Genomic DNA, 13926 nt, shown 5'->3' with positions numbered 1-13926 from the left:
CCTTTAGTCTTGCAAAGTTAAATTTTTTTAATTTTATTTTTTTCTTATTCTATTTTTTTAACTTTTCCTCTTTCCTCCTTTAAAGTTTCTTAACTAGTTTATCTTCATAATACCATTCTTTAAGAAAGTCTTTTTAAATCTTCATTGTTATAGTCATATTTTATCCATTCATTGTATTTAACCATATTTTTTATACATATAGGATTTTTTTCTAAAAAATTTTGGGACACAATTTCTTCTAATAGACCAAAATATACCCCAATCTAGCACATAGCTTTGTTCTAGTCTCCAGACCAAGCACATTCCCACCTCTTTTTATTTCTTTTTCCAACAAACATCAATTCCTTTTTTAGAATATTTTTTAATTTTCATATTTAGAGTCATATTCCATTCCTTCATCATGTTCACCCTTATTTTTGTATATATATGTTTTTCTTTCTTTAAAATTTTATGAGACAGTTTCTTCTAAGAGACCAAAATAACTCAAAATCAAGTGGGTGGCTCTGTTCTATTCACCAGTCTATATGTATGTATGTATGTATATGTGTGTGTGTGTGTATGTATATATACATACACACACACACACACATATGTATATATATATTCCTTTTTAAATTTAAATTTTTTATTTTTATATCTTTTTTTCCCTTTCTTCTCACCCACCCCCCCCCAGTTTTGGATCTCTTCTGATTTGGTTAGTGTACATTTTTCTGGGGTCTTTGCCACCCTTTCAGTAATTTATTCTCTCAGTCGTATATTCTTATCTGGATAAAATCACAAGGCAGAAAAATGCACCACAAAAAAAAAAAAAAAAAAAAAAGGCAGTATTGACAGCTAGGGACCTAATGCAATGAGGACATTGGTAATATGTAAGAACTAGATTTCAGAATGATGATTTTCAAGGTGCTAGCTAGGCTCAAAAAAGGCATGGAAGACATTAAAGAAACCCTTTTTGGAGAAATAAAATCCCTTTCTGGAGAAATAAAAGAACTAAAATCTAACAAAGTTGAAATTTAAAAAACCATTGATGAGGTTCAATTAAAAATGAAGGCTCTTACTGCTAGGATAAATGAGGCAGAAGAGAGAATTAGTGATATAGAAGACCAAATGATGGAGAATAAATGAGCTGAGCAAAAGAGAGACAAACAACTATGGGACAATGATGGGAAAATTCAAGAGATATGTGATTCCATAAGACGAAACAATATTAGAATAGTTGGGATTCCAAAAGAAGAAAGAGAGGGGATCAGAAGGTATATTGGAGCGAATTATAGTAGAAAATTTCCCTGATATGGCAAAGGGAACAAGTATCAAAATCCAGGAGGCACAGAAAACCTCCTTCAAAATCAGTTAAAAAAGGTCCATGTCCCATCATCTAATGGTAAAACTCACAAGTCAGTGACAAAGAGAAAATCCTGAAAGCAGCTCAGGACAAGAAGTCTATAACATACAATGGTACAAATATTGGATTGGCACCACACGTATCCACAGAGATCTAGCAGGTCAGGAAAAACTGGCATGATATATTCAGAGCACAAAATGAGAAAAATATGCAGCCAAGACTACTATATCCAGCTAGGCTGTCATTGAAAATAGAAGGAGAGATTGAAAAGCTACCAGTACAAAGAAAAACTAAAAGAATTTGCAAACACCAAACTATACCTCCAGGAAATACTGAAAGGGGCCCTCTAAGCAAAAAGAGAACCTAAAAGTAGTAGACCAGAAAGAAACAGAGACAATATAGAGTAACAGTCACCTTACGGGCAATACAGTGACACTAAATTCATGTATTTCAATAGTTACCCTGAAGGTAAATGAGCTAAATGCCCCAATCAAAAGACATAGGGTCTTAAAATGGATAAAAAACAAGACCCATCAATATGCTGTCCACAAGAAACTCATTTTAGACAAAGACACCTCCAGATTTAAATTGAGGGGGTGGAAAACAATTTACCATGCTAAAGGACATCAAAAAAGCTGGGGTGGCAATCCTTATATCAGATAAATTAGATTTTAAGCCTAAGACTATAATAAGAGGTGAGGAAAGACAGTATATCATACTTAAAGGGTCTATCCAACAAGAAGATCTAACGACGTTAAATATCTATGCCCCAACATAGAGCAGCCAACTATATAAACCAATTAGTAACAAAATCAAAGAAACACAGCAGCAAATAATACAATAATAATAGGGGACTTTAACACCCCCTCAATGAAATGGATATACAAGAAATGATCAACAGGAAATAAAGACCTTAAATGTCACACTGGATCAGATGGACATCACAGATATATTCAGAACATTCCATCCCAAAGCAACAGAATACACATTCTTCTCTAGTGCACATGGAACATTCTCCAGAATAGACCACATCCTGGGTCATAAATCAGGTCTCAACCGGTATCAAAAGATTGGGATCATTCCCTGCATGTTTTCAGACCACAATGCTCTGAAGCTAGAAGAGAAAGAACAACAAAGAAAGCCTAAACCCAGCAGGAGAAGAGAAATAATAAAGATCAGAGCAGAAATCAATGAAACAGAAAACAAAAAAACAATAGAACAAATCAATGAAACTAGGAGCTGGTTCTTTGAAAGAATTAATAAGATTGATAAACCCCTGGCCAGACTTATCAAAAAGAAAAGAGAAAGGACCCAAATAAATAAAATAATGAATGAAAGAGGAGAGATCACAACTAACACCAAAGAAATACAGTTATAAGAACATACTATGAGCAACTCTACACCAACAAATTTGACAATCTGTAAGAAATGGATGCATTCCTAGAGACACAACTGAACCAGGAAGAAATAGAAAGCCTGAACAGACCCATAACCAGTAAGGAGATTGGAACAGTTATCAAAAATCTCCAAACAAAAGCCCAGGGCCAGACGGCTTCCCAGGGGAATTCTACCAAACATTTAAAGAACTAATTCCTATTCTCCTGAAACTGTTCCAAAAAATGGAAATGGAAGGAAAACTTCCAAACTCATTTTATGAGGCCAGCATCACCTTGATCCCCAAATCAGACAAGGATCCCATCAAAAAAGAGAATTACAGACCAATATCCTTGATGAACACAGATGCAAAAATTCTCACCAAGATACTGGCCAATAGGATCCAACAGTACATTAAAAGGATTATTCACCATGACCAAGTGGGATTTATTCCAGGGCTATTAGGTTGGTTCAACATCTGCAATTCAATCAATGTGATATAACACATTAATAAAAGAAAGAACAAGAACCCTATGATACTCTCAATAGATGCTGAAAAAGCATTTGACAAAGTACAGCATCCCTTCCTGATCAAAACTCTTCAAAGCGTAGAGGTAGAGGGCACATACCTCAATATTATCAAAGCCATCTATGAAAAACCCACCGCAAATATCATTCTCCAAAGATAGCTGGGTTTTTTGTTTTGTTTTGTTTTGTTTTTTAAAGATTTTATTCATTTACTTGATGGACAGAGATCACAAGTAGGCAGAGAGGCAGGAAGAGAGAGGGGGAAGCAGGCTCCCTGCTGAGCAGAGAGCCAGATGCGGGGCTCGATGCCAGGACTCCGGGATCATGACCTGAGCCAAAGGCAGTGGCTTTAACCCACTGAGCCACCCAGGCACCCCGCAAATATCATTCTCAATGGAGAAAAACTGAAAGCTTTTCCACTAAGGTCAGGAACACGGCAGGGATGTTCATTATCACCACTGCTATTCAACATAGTACTAGAAGTCCTAGCCTCACCCATCAGACAACAAAAAGAAATTAAAGGCATCCAAATTGGCAAAGAAGAAGTCAAACTCTCACTCTTTGCAGATGATATGATACTGTATGTGGAAAACCCAAAAGATTCCACTCCAAAACTGCTAGAACTTGTACAGGAATTCAGTAAAGTGTCAGGATATAAAATCAATGCACAGAAATCAGTTGCATTTCTCTACACCAACAACAAGACAGAAGAAAGAGAAATAAGGAGTCAATCCCATTTACAATTGCACCCAAAACTATAAGATACCTAGGAATAAACCTAACCAAAGAGGCTAAGAACCTATATTCAGAAAACTATAAAGTACTCATGAAAGAAATTGAGGAAGACACAAAGAAATGGAAAAATGTTCCATGCTCATGGATTGGAAGAACAAACATTGTGAAAATGTCTATTCTACCTACAATTCTACCTACAAGCAATCTACTTATTTAAAGCAATCCCTATCAAAACCCCACCCATTTTTTTCAAAGAAATGGAACAAATAATCCTAAAATTTATATGGAAAAAGAAAAGACCTCGAATAGCCAAAGGAATATTGAAAAAGAAAGCCAAAGTTGGTGGCATCACAATTCCAGACTTCAAGCTCTATTACAAAGCTGTCATCATCAAGACAGTATGGTACTGGCACAAAAACAGACACATGAATCAATGGAACAGAATAGAGAGCCCAGAAATAGACCCTCAACTCTATGGCCAACTAATCTTCAACAAAGCAGGAAAGAATGTCCAGTGGAAAAAAGACAGCCTCTTCAATAAATGGTGTTGGGAAAATTGGACAGCCACATGCAGAAAAAGGAAATTGGACCATTTCCTTACACCACACATGAAAATAGACTCAAAATGGATGAAGGACCTCAATGTGAGAAAGGAATCCATCAAAATCCTTGAGGAGAACACAGGCAGCAACCTCTTCAACTACAGCCACAGCAACTTCTTAAAACATCACCAAAGACAAGGGAATCAAGGCCAAAAATGAACTATTGGGATCTCATCAAGATCAAAAGCTTTTGCACAGCAAAGGAAACAGTCAACAAAACCAAAAGACAACTGACCAGATGGAGAAGATATTTGCAAACAATATATTAGAGTAAGAGCTAATATCCAAAATCTATAAAGAACTTAGCAAACTCAACACCCACAGAATAAATAATTCAATCAAGAAATGGGCAGAGGACATGAACAGCCATTTCTTCAAAGAAGACATCCAGATGGCCAACAGACACATGAAAATGTGCTCCACATCACTCGGCATCAGGGAAATACAAATCAAAACCAAAATGAGATACCACCTCACACCAGTCAGAATGGCTAAAATTAACAAGTCAGGAAAAGACATATGCTGGCAAGGATGCAGAGAAAGGGGAACCCTCCTACACTGTTGGTGGGAATGTAATCTGGCACAGCCGCTCTGGAAAACAGCATGGAGGTTCCTCAAAAAGTTGAAAATAGAGCTACCCCACCACCCAGCAATCACACTACTGGGCATTTACCCTAAAGATACAAATGTAGTGATCCGAAGGGGCATGTGCACCCAAATGTTTATAGCAGCAATGTCCACAATATCCAAACTACAGAAAAAACCTAGATGAATGGATAAAGAAGAACTGGTGTATATATATACAATGGAATACTATGCAGCCATCAAAAGAAATGAAATCTTGCCATTTGCAATGATGTGGATGGAACTAGAAGATATTACGCTGAGTGAAATAAATCAATCAAAGAAAGACAATTATCATATAATCTCCATGATATGAGGAATTTGAAAGGCAGAGTGGGGGTTTTGGGGTAGGGAAGGAAAAAATGAAACAAAATGCAATCAGGAGGGAGATAAACCATAAGAGACTCTTAATCTCAAAAAACAAACTGAGGGTTGCTGGGTGGAAAGAGTGTTTGGAGAGAGTGGTTGGGTTACGGATATTGCAGAGGGTATGTGATATGGTGAGTGCTGTGAGGTGTGTAAGCCTGATGATTCAAAGACCTCTACCCCTGGGGTAAATAATACATTATACGTTAATAAAAATAATTAATAAAAAATCAAAATATTAAGCCAAACAAAGAACAAAAACCAAAACTAAAAAAAAAAAAAATCTTTTGGCTCTCTTTCCTCCTTTAGTCCTATTTCTTTGTTCACCTTTGCTTGCAAAAGTCCATGAAAGACTTATTTGTACTACTGTGTGCAATTTCTCTTCTCTAATAAGCTCTTAAAACCACATCAATAAAATAGTCAACCACAAATCTCCTTTCATCACAGTAACCAATGACCTCCATATTATGAAATCCAACGATCAGTTTTGGAACTCATCTTATTAGCTGATCATCAAATTTGACACAATTGATCAGTTACTTCTTCCTATGTTTTCTTCATTTGGCTTCCAGAGAACCATACTTTCCCGGTATTCCTCCTATCTCATCAACATTCCTTTTCGAACCCTTTCACTTGTTCTTCCTAGTTTTCCTAACTTTTGGAATGTCCCAGAACTCAGTTCTTAGCCTTTTCTTTTATTTTGCCTTTTTTTCCTTTTAACAATAACTTCCAATTCTAAACTTCCAAAGTTAGTTCTCTACCCCACACCTTTAACTCTGAACTAAGACCTGGGTATATATCCAATTGCCTCCTTGAAATCTTCACCAAAATACTTATTAGCTATCTCAAACTTAACATGTTCAGAGTTCAGTTCCATTTAATCTTTCCATAAGTGTAATCAAAAGTCTTCCCAATATCAATGGATATTTCATCCTGTCAGGTCTTCAGAAACCTTCGAGCTATCCTTACTTCTTAGAGCTGTTGTTGCCTCTTCTTTTTCTTGAACTTCAAATCTCATCAGGAAATTCACTTAACTTTATCTTGAAAGTCTGACAAATTTCATCATCTCCACTGCTATTTCATAATCCTAACAATTAAAGTATCTTACCTAGATTACTGCAAATAATGTCTATCTTTCTCCTTTTCCTTTCTATAATTTATTACCCACGAAGAAGCCAGAGTGATCCTTCAAAGTTAAGTTTGGTCACTAGTGTGCTCAAAACCCTTTAATGACTCCCTATTTCACTTAGACTAAAAGCCAAATATGGGTCTTGAGCTGGGCTCCATTAATTATTATTTTTTCTACCACTTTCACGCATGCAACTCTTCTGCAGCCACATGACCTAGTAGCTATTACTTTAACAGAAAGAGCTTCCCTCTGGATTATGTATTTTGCTTTAAATACATTTCTCTCGGGAATGTTTATTGCTGAGATTTCTGGTTGGGTAATCCCCTTCCTTTAAGACTTTGCTCAAATCTCAACTTCTCATTTAGGTAACCTCCATCAGGCCACAGTTGCTTTACTTACCTCTCTTAAACCTACCTCACCTTTTCTTTATTATCATTCTCTAGACAGAATGTGTCATTAACTTATTTATATTGTTTATTGTCTTTTTCCCTGATAGAGCATAAATTATGCAAAAGCAAGCCTCCCCATTACTTTGGTTGCTGATGCCCTAAGAATAATGTCTGCCATGTAGTAGATATCCAATAAATAATTCCTGAATGATCACAGAATGAATGGAATTCTAGTAAGAAACAAAAGATTAAGTTTGAAAACGATTTTAAAGAGTTGCTAATCCAACTCTCCAACCCAGACTTTGTAAATAAGGTAATATCTAATTACTTTCCACCTCATTGCCCCTGTTGCAGCACCTAGGCAGGTAATGCCAAATGCTATTTTAAAGATTTTTATTTATTTATTTGACAGAGAGAGAAATCACAAGTAGGCAGAGAGGCAGGCAGAGAGAGAGGGGGAATCAGGCTCCCAGCTGAGCAGAGAGCCCAATGTGGGGCTCGATCCCAGGACCCTGAGATCATGACCTGAGCCGAAGGCAGAGGCTTAACCCACTGAGCCACCCAGGCGCCCCACCAAATGCTATTTTAGAGTTGAGAGAAGGCTTGGATATTGCAGAGGAAATAATTTCATCTACCAACAAACAGTCAAAGCTGAAACTGGAACTTGAGAGTTTCCTTGTGCTATGTCATTTTTCATTTCATTGCAATGCAATCAGTTGACATTGACTAGGCCTCATAAACTTTTATCATCCAGTAATAATTGACTGGATTCACTGCACTCCTGTTGGATCACACAGCGGTGCTGCTGACTATTGTTTAACAAACTAGAACTTACTGATTTACAATACACAGCTTGTAAGAAAGGCACTGGCAGGTAGTACTCTCTGTGCTGCACGATTAGTGGGCTGGCTTGGTCATGTTGCCAAAGTCAAACACAGGCTATGCAAGGCTTGCCTCACTGCCTGAACTTTAGGAAAAAATTTAAAGTACAGTAGCCAATGCCAAGTCCCCAGTCCTTGAGTGAGGGACCTGAAGTCAAAAGAACCATTTATCATTTTTATCAAAAGAATGTGCATGTCTCCCTTACTCATATTCTCCTTTGAATTCCATTATGAGTTGAAAATATTATATGAGCAACGCATAGGAAGAACCAATGCAATACCACCTGAAACATATTTTCTCATTTTGATGACCATAAATGAAAAAGACATGAGAACATTAAATGGTTTAAAGGAATTAGAAGATTAAGGATTAGACTTAAATTTTTAATGACTCAGATCATTTTATACATCAATTCCATAACTAATACAATTAAAACGAACACTGTTTTGTCAAAGTGAAGTGGCTATACACAGTATTATTAATTTACTGACGCTATGTATCTTCAAACTGGCATTTATAGTAATATAGCTTGGGTGTTTGTATAACTTTCTAGAAAATTTCTAAATGAACTTATTGTTATTATTTTTTATATATCTATACCTATATATCTATATCTATCTCTAGGATTCTGACAAGTCACCTAAATATTTACTGTGTTGTAATCTGGATTCCTGGAACCAAACTGAGAGTTACAGAAGAGAGGGAGGTGGAGAGATGGGGTAACTGGGTGATGAGTATTAAGGAGGGCACATGTGGTGATCAGTACTGGATGTTATACACAATTAATGAATCATTGAACACTACATCAAAAAGTAATGGTGTACTATTATGCTGGCTAATTGAACATAATCATAATAAATAAATAAAAATAAATAAAAAATAAATAGCAGTAAAACAATAAATTCTCAGTTACTGTTTTCTTCCTAACAAAGAGGGAAAAAAGTAAAGTGTCCCAGTGTCATTTAATTAGAAAATTCAGAGAAGAGCAATTTGTGGATCTGATGCTATTATTGGACAAGCTACATTGTTCTAGAAACTCAGAAACAAAAATAGATGTTCATATAGAAACTTACAAATCCTTACTAAGAATGCACAATCTGAAAAGAGAATGACTACATGAACATAAATAGGATATTACGATCCCCAAAATAAATGTGTTAGATTCTAGACAAATTTGTTGGTTTCCAGAGCTCAGTGGTAACGAAGAAACATTTTCTTGAATTTCCTTCTTTATATCTAGTAATCAAATATTTGGGGAGTTTAAAAACTCAGATTTTTGGGGAGCCTGGGTGGCTCAGTGGGTTAAAGCCTCTGCCTTCGGCTCAGGTCATGATCCTAGGGTCCTGGGATTGAGCCCCACATCGGGCTCTATGCTCCGCAGGGAGCCTGCTTCCTCCTCCTCTCTCTCTCTGCCTGCCTCTCTGCCTGCTTGTGATCCCTGTCTGTCAAATAAATAAAAATCTTGAAAAAAAAAAAAAAACCACTCAGATTTTTAATGGGATCTCTTGCATACCAGAAGATAGTACAATTATTGGAAAAGTCCTGGCATTATCATCTACCTTGATATGACTCCAATATGTATCACTGTACAAGTAGCAATTTCTAAAACAAGAGTTTTTGAATTTGCTAACATTTTAAACCTAGATTCTGCTGGGTTTTGTTGCACTTGGGCAAGAAATTATCATGGGAAGTGTTAAAGTTATGTAACTCTGAGTATTGACAGCCTGAGGGTAGAAGAGAAAACAAGCAAACAAAAAAAGTGGGTATGGCTAGTGTGTAACTTTTGTCTTACCTTCAAACGAATATATTAGGATGACAGACCCACGTGGTACTTTTGCTAAATCCCAGATAACTATATATATATATATATATATATATATATATATACACACACGCACACACATATATATATATATATATATATTTTTTTTTTTTTTTTTTTTTAAACATTTACTCAGTGTCCTTTCAGCAGCAGCCCACAATATTTTCTCTTCTTTCCTCACACTTTCCTTCTCTGGCCTGTGCGATACTTTATTCCTCCTGCCTCTCTAAATGCACTTCCTCTGCGCCCTTTGCAGGATAATCCTCCTAAGCCTGAGCTTTATAACCTACTGTTGGTGCTCAGACTCAGTCCTAGTTATCTCGCTTCTTCTCATTCCAACTTGTCTCTAGCTAGCCAATATTATCGATGCTTATTTGTTCATTTACCTTAGATATCAACTACATCCTATCAGTTATGTTTCAGTGCAGAACTCCTGAGTCATATAGACAGACATAGTTGTCTACCAGATGGCTTTAATGGATCATCTCAAAGTGACCTTAAGCTAAATAGATATAAAAATAATTCTTAATATTCATAGCATTCTCACTCCAAATTTGACCCTCCTTCAACAATTCCAAATCAGTGATTATCTCTACTGGTTTACCAACTTGGCAAGTCAGGAAATGATGTTTTATTTTAACACCACCTTCTTTTCACTCCTCAACCCCCTAAAGGCCTTTTCATTATGCCTCCCTAAATACCTTCTAACTTATTCTACTTTATTCTACTGTTTTATCTCCATCAATACCATTCTAATCCAGGCTACCACGACTTTTTCTTGGGTATAGCAATCACCTCTTCCTACAGCTAATCGAGCCCAACTTCAAATCAATCTTTCCACTTAGTAAGAATAATCATTTGAAAATTCACACCTCTTCATGTAATTGTATTTGATAAAACACTTTAATAAAGTTCTGTTCTTATCAAATCCTTTACATGGCTTAAAATGCCCATTCTAGTCTAGTGTTTACCAATTGCCTTACTATAACAGTCTCATCACTCTTCACTCAGTGACTGATTCACAATCTACTTTACACTTCTGTCCTATCAATACATTCAAATTTTTAAAATAGTGTAATGAAATATTTTCCCCTAAAAATATTATACCACAAAAGCATATTCTGAAAACTCTTCAGCTGCCATGAAACCATGTCTTGAAGTCTGTAAAAAACAGACCATACTACCCCAGATCATAATGTTTAATTTTTGCCTTCAGATAACAGATTGAATAAAAGAACTATCTATAAAAACAAAGGCAAATTATTTCCCAGACTATTCAAATCATTTGAAAGGAACCACCAACTATGGACTGGCATGCTCAGAACATAACTAAAGATTACATTAGGAACTTTTCTTATAAAAGTTGTGCTTAAGTAATATTACCTTCCAATGACTGATAATTAAATATTGATGGAAAGTTTCATCCTTCAGAATTCCAATCTATTTGATGTATTAGTACCCTTATCTTCAAAAATATCCCTCAGCTTTGACAGATGCCCCTTACAATTTTCCTGCAACTCTTAAGTTCTTTTAAATAACTAAACCTTTAAAGGTCCTTACACAGCTGTTCTTGGATCCCTGGTCAGCCTTAGGCAATGACATTGATGCTAGGTTAGAATAGAAGCTATTTACTTACCATATTGTAGGTGGCTCAGAACCTTCTATTTCTAAGTAATCATACTTTTCTTCCATTTGGAAATCAGTAAATATGAGTGAAATTGTATCCCCAGGCTCTGCTACAATGGTCCAAGTGCAATCAGCATTGTTATGGTACTCATTAGGAAAACTAGGGCTTGAAATGATGCCACTGGATCCTCTCATCGTTCCTCCACATGCATCTTCAGCTGTTAAAACAAGAACAAGATGTCCAGTTATCAGTCATTAAGAAAAATGAAATTAAAGCAATTCTGTTGACAGTTTTGGATGAAAACAGCAGTCCAAATATTGTGACACAAAGTACATATTATACTAATAAAGATTAAATAAAATGAGAAGTTCATGAAAACATTTTAAACACATATATAAATATAAACCATATCTTTATAATTTTATAATCATTAGTTGAAATATCAATAAAAGTAAGTAAAAATCTAAAGTTCTATTAGATCTCAGGATAACAGGACCAAGATATCTTTTCATTGATTAGGTGAGGAAATGAATAAAACAAAACCAACATTGTTCTTAAGGTCTGTTATGGGAAATCTTTAATCACTGTACACATTCATGGTAGGCTGAGTTTTATTTTTTTTAATGTAGGTATGAATAAAATAAAGAAACAATTTAAGAGAAAATATAATTTTTTGTCAGTGACATTTTTCAAAAGCTTTTGAAAGTATTTGTGAAATTATACTTTAAATAAAAATACATTGGGGAGTCTGTGTGGCTCAACTGGTTGGACGTCCGACTCTTGATTTTGGCTCAGGTCTTGATCTCCAGGTTTTGGGACTGAGCCTCACGTTGGTCTCCACACCAGGCCTGGAATCTGCCTGAGATTCTCTCTCTCCCTTTCCCTCCCCTCCTTCCCCCATTTGCATGCATGCTTGAGCACTCTTTCTCTCTCTAAAATAAATAAAGTCCTTAAAATACATCACTTTTCTAGGAAACTTTAGAGAGAAATAATATAGTAATTAATATATCTTTGGTAATGTATTCCATATAAGTCCGCCAAATAATGTAAACATATTTTGCTAGGTATTTATGTGATATATGTATGTACAATGTTATAAATAAATTTGTACTGGCTTTATATTAGGACTTATGTTTCCCATTTTCCAAACAGGGCTCATGGGTTCTCCACAAGTCTACTTTTGGCCAAAGGTGTATGCTAACAGAGGGAATACCTGACCGTCTATGTTTAGTGTGAGATGTGTAAGATAAAGTTCCTTGTTTTATAAAGACACTGAAACTATAAAATTTGTCTTGACATAACACTGTTCAAGAAAGTCACGTTAATAGGTTACTAGTTTACTTGTACAGTAAACTGTCTCAAGATCTAGGCAGTTACCTTGAGACACTCAGAAAGCTCCATCAATTTTAATCAAATGTTAGAGGGAAAAAAATGGCTCTATAATGACCAAATATTATTTGGTGTAATGACTTACACTCCGTAACTTTACTAGAGATGGACAGCATCCTGTTTAACTCCATAATGGGCCAGGGATAGCAAAATGCTTTGGTACCAGGAACATTATCACTATACTATATACATCAAATAACATTAGCTTCTTCCTCTAACTCTTTATGTATTTAACTATGTAATTCATAAATTGAAAACAGAAGTTTATTACTCTTAACAGATACTTAACTTTTATCACCCACTATTGTAAAAGTTATATTTATTTTCATTGCATGCCCTTTCTATATTTTTAAGTTTTGGGGGGTAATTAGAAAGAGGAAGTGGTCCGGTCTAGACTATGTGGCATATTACCACAATTTTCTTGACAGAACATACAGTGTCTTCCCTCAGTATCTTAACTTTAACCTATGGTAAGCAAGTCCTTCTGTAGCTTACCCTGACCCCAAACTACCTCTACTCTTTGTCTTCTCAGTACCAACTCCAGGATTGAGTAGTACTTTGGAAATAAAATGTTACACTATCATGTATTTGGAGTATAACTAGTATACAACCTATTCAAACCATAGCTCTATGAGCTATTTATTTCCATGTCTCTAGGTACAATCGCAGGTAAACATATATTTCAGTTAACATAAAAATTTTTTAAAATCCTTTTTTATTCAAAAATCTCAGTTCATTGATTAGTACGTCTAGTGCTGGGTACTTGCAAAATAATTGACTTCTTTGGGTTAAGTTTCTTTGTTCTCCCTAGTTTGGGCTTGTGGCAGATGGGGCAAATACAAGGCAGAACAATGAGCTCTTCTTCTCTGTTTTCCCTCCTAGTATTTTTGTTCATATTCCTCTACTCACTGAGCATTCTGTGATTCCTCCTGGAGTTAGTTGTAGAAGAGATTGGGGGACATGAATTGTTTTACTTGTCTGAAAATAATTTGGTACCATTTTCTAGGATTTTTAGCAGATGATTAAGCAAAGATGTTTCTTTTGCTCATGAACCTTTATGGGATCCTCAGGGGTGTCCCATTCAGTTCCCTTGTTGTGGGGGAATCTGTCTATCTGT

General features: G+C 35.7%; 1 protein-coding gene across 3 annotated transcripts in view; it reads right to left on the bottom strand.

Moving 5' to 3' along the window:
* CSMD3 (CUB and Sushi multiple domains 3) overlaps window positions 1-13926 on the bottom strand; it is a gene marked incomplete at both ends in the record, with an annotated part of 1233164 nt that overhangs the window by 852407 nt on the left and 366831 nt on the right. For all 3 annotated transcript variants that reach the window (XM_080802411.1, XM_080802412.1, XM_080802413.1), the window contains one exon: window positions 11430-11637. In XM_080802411.1, coding sequence (XP_080658537.1) covers window positions 11430-11637 — 208 coding nt within the window. The remainder of the gene's footprint in view (window positions 1-11429; window positions 11638-13926) is intronic.

This window comes from Martes martes (genome assembly GCF_963455335.1).
Source record: "Martes martes genome assembly, chromosome: 4".
Classification (NCBI taxonomy): Eukaryota; Metazoa; Chordata; class Mammalia; order Carnivora; family Mustelidae; genus Martes; species Martes martes.
This window is presented reverse-complemented; position numbering and strand designations above follow the sequence as displayed.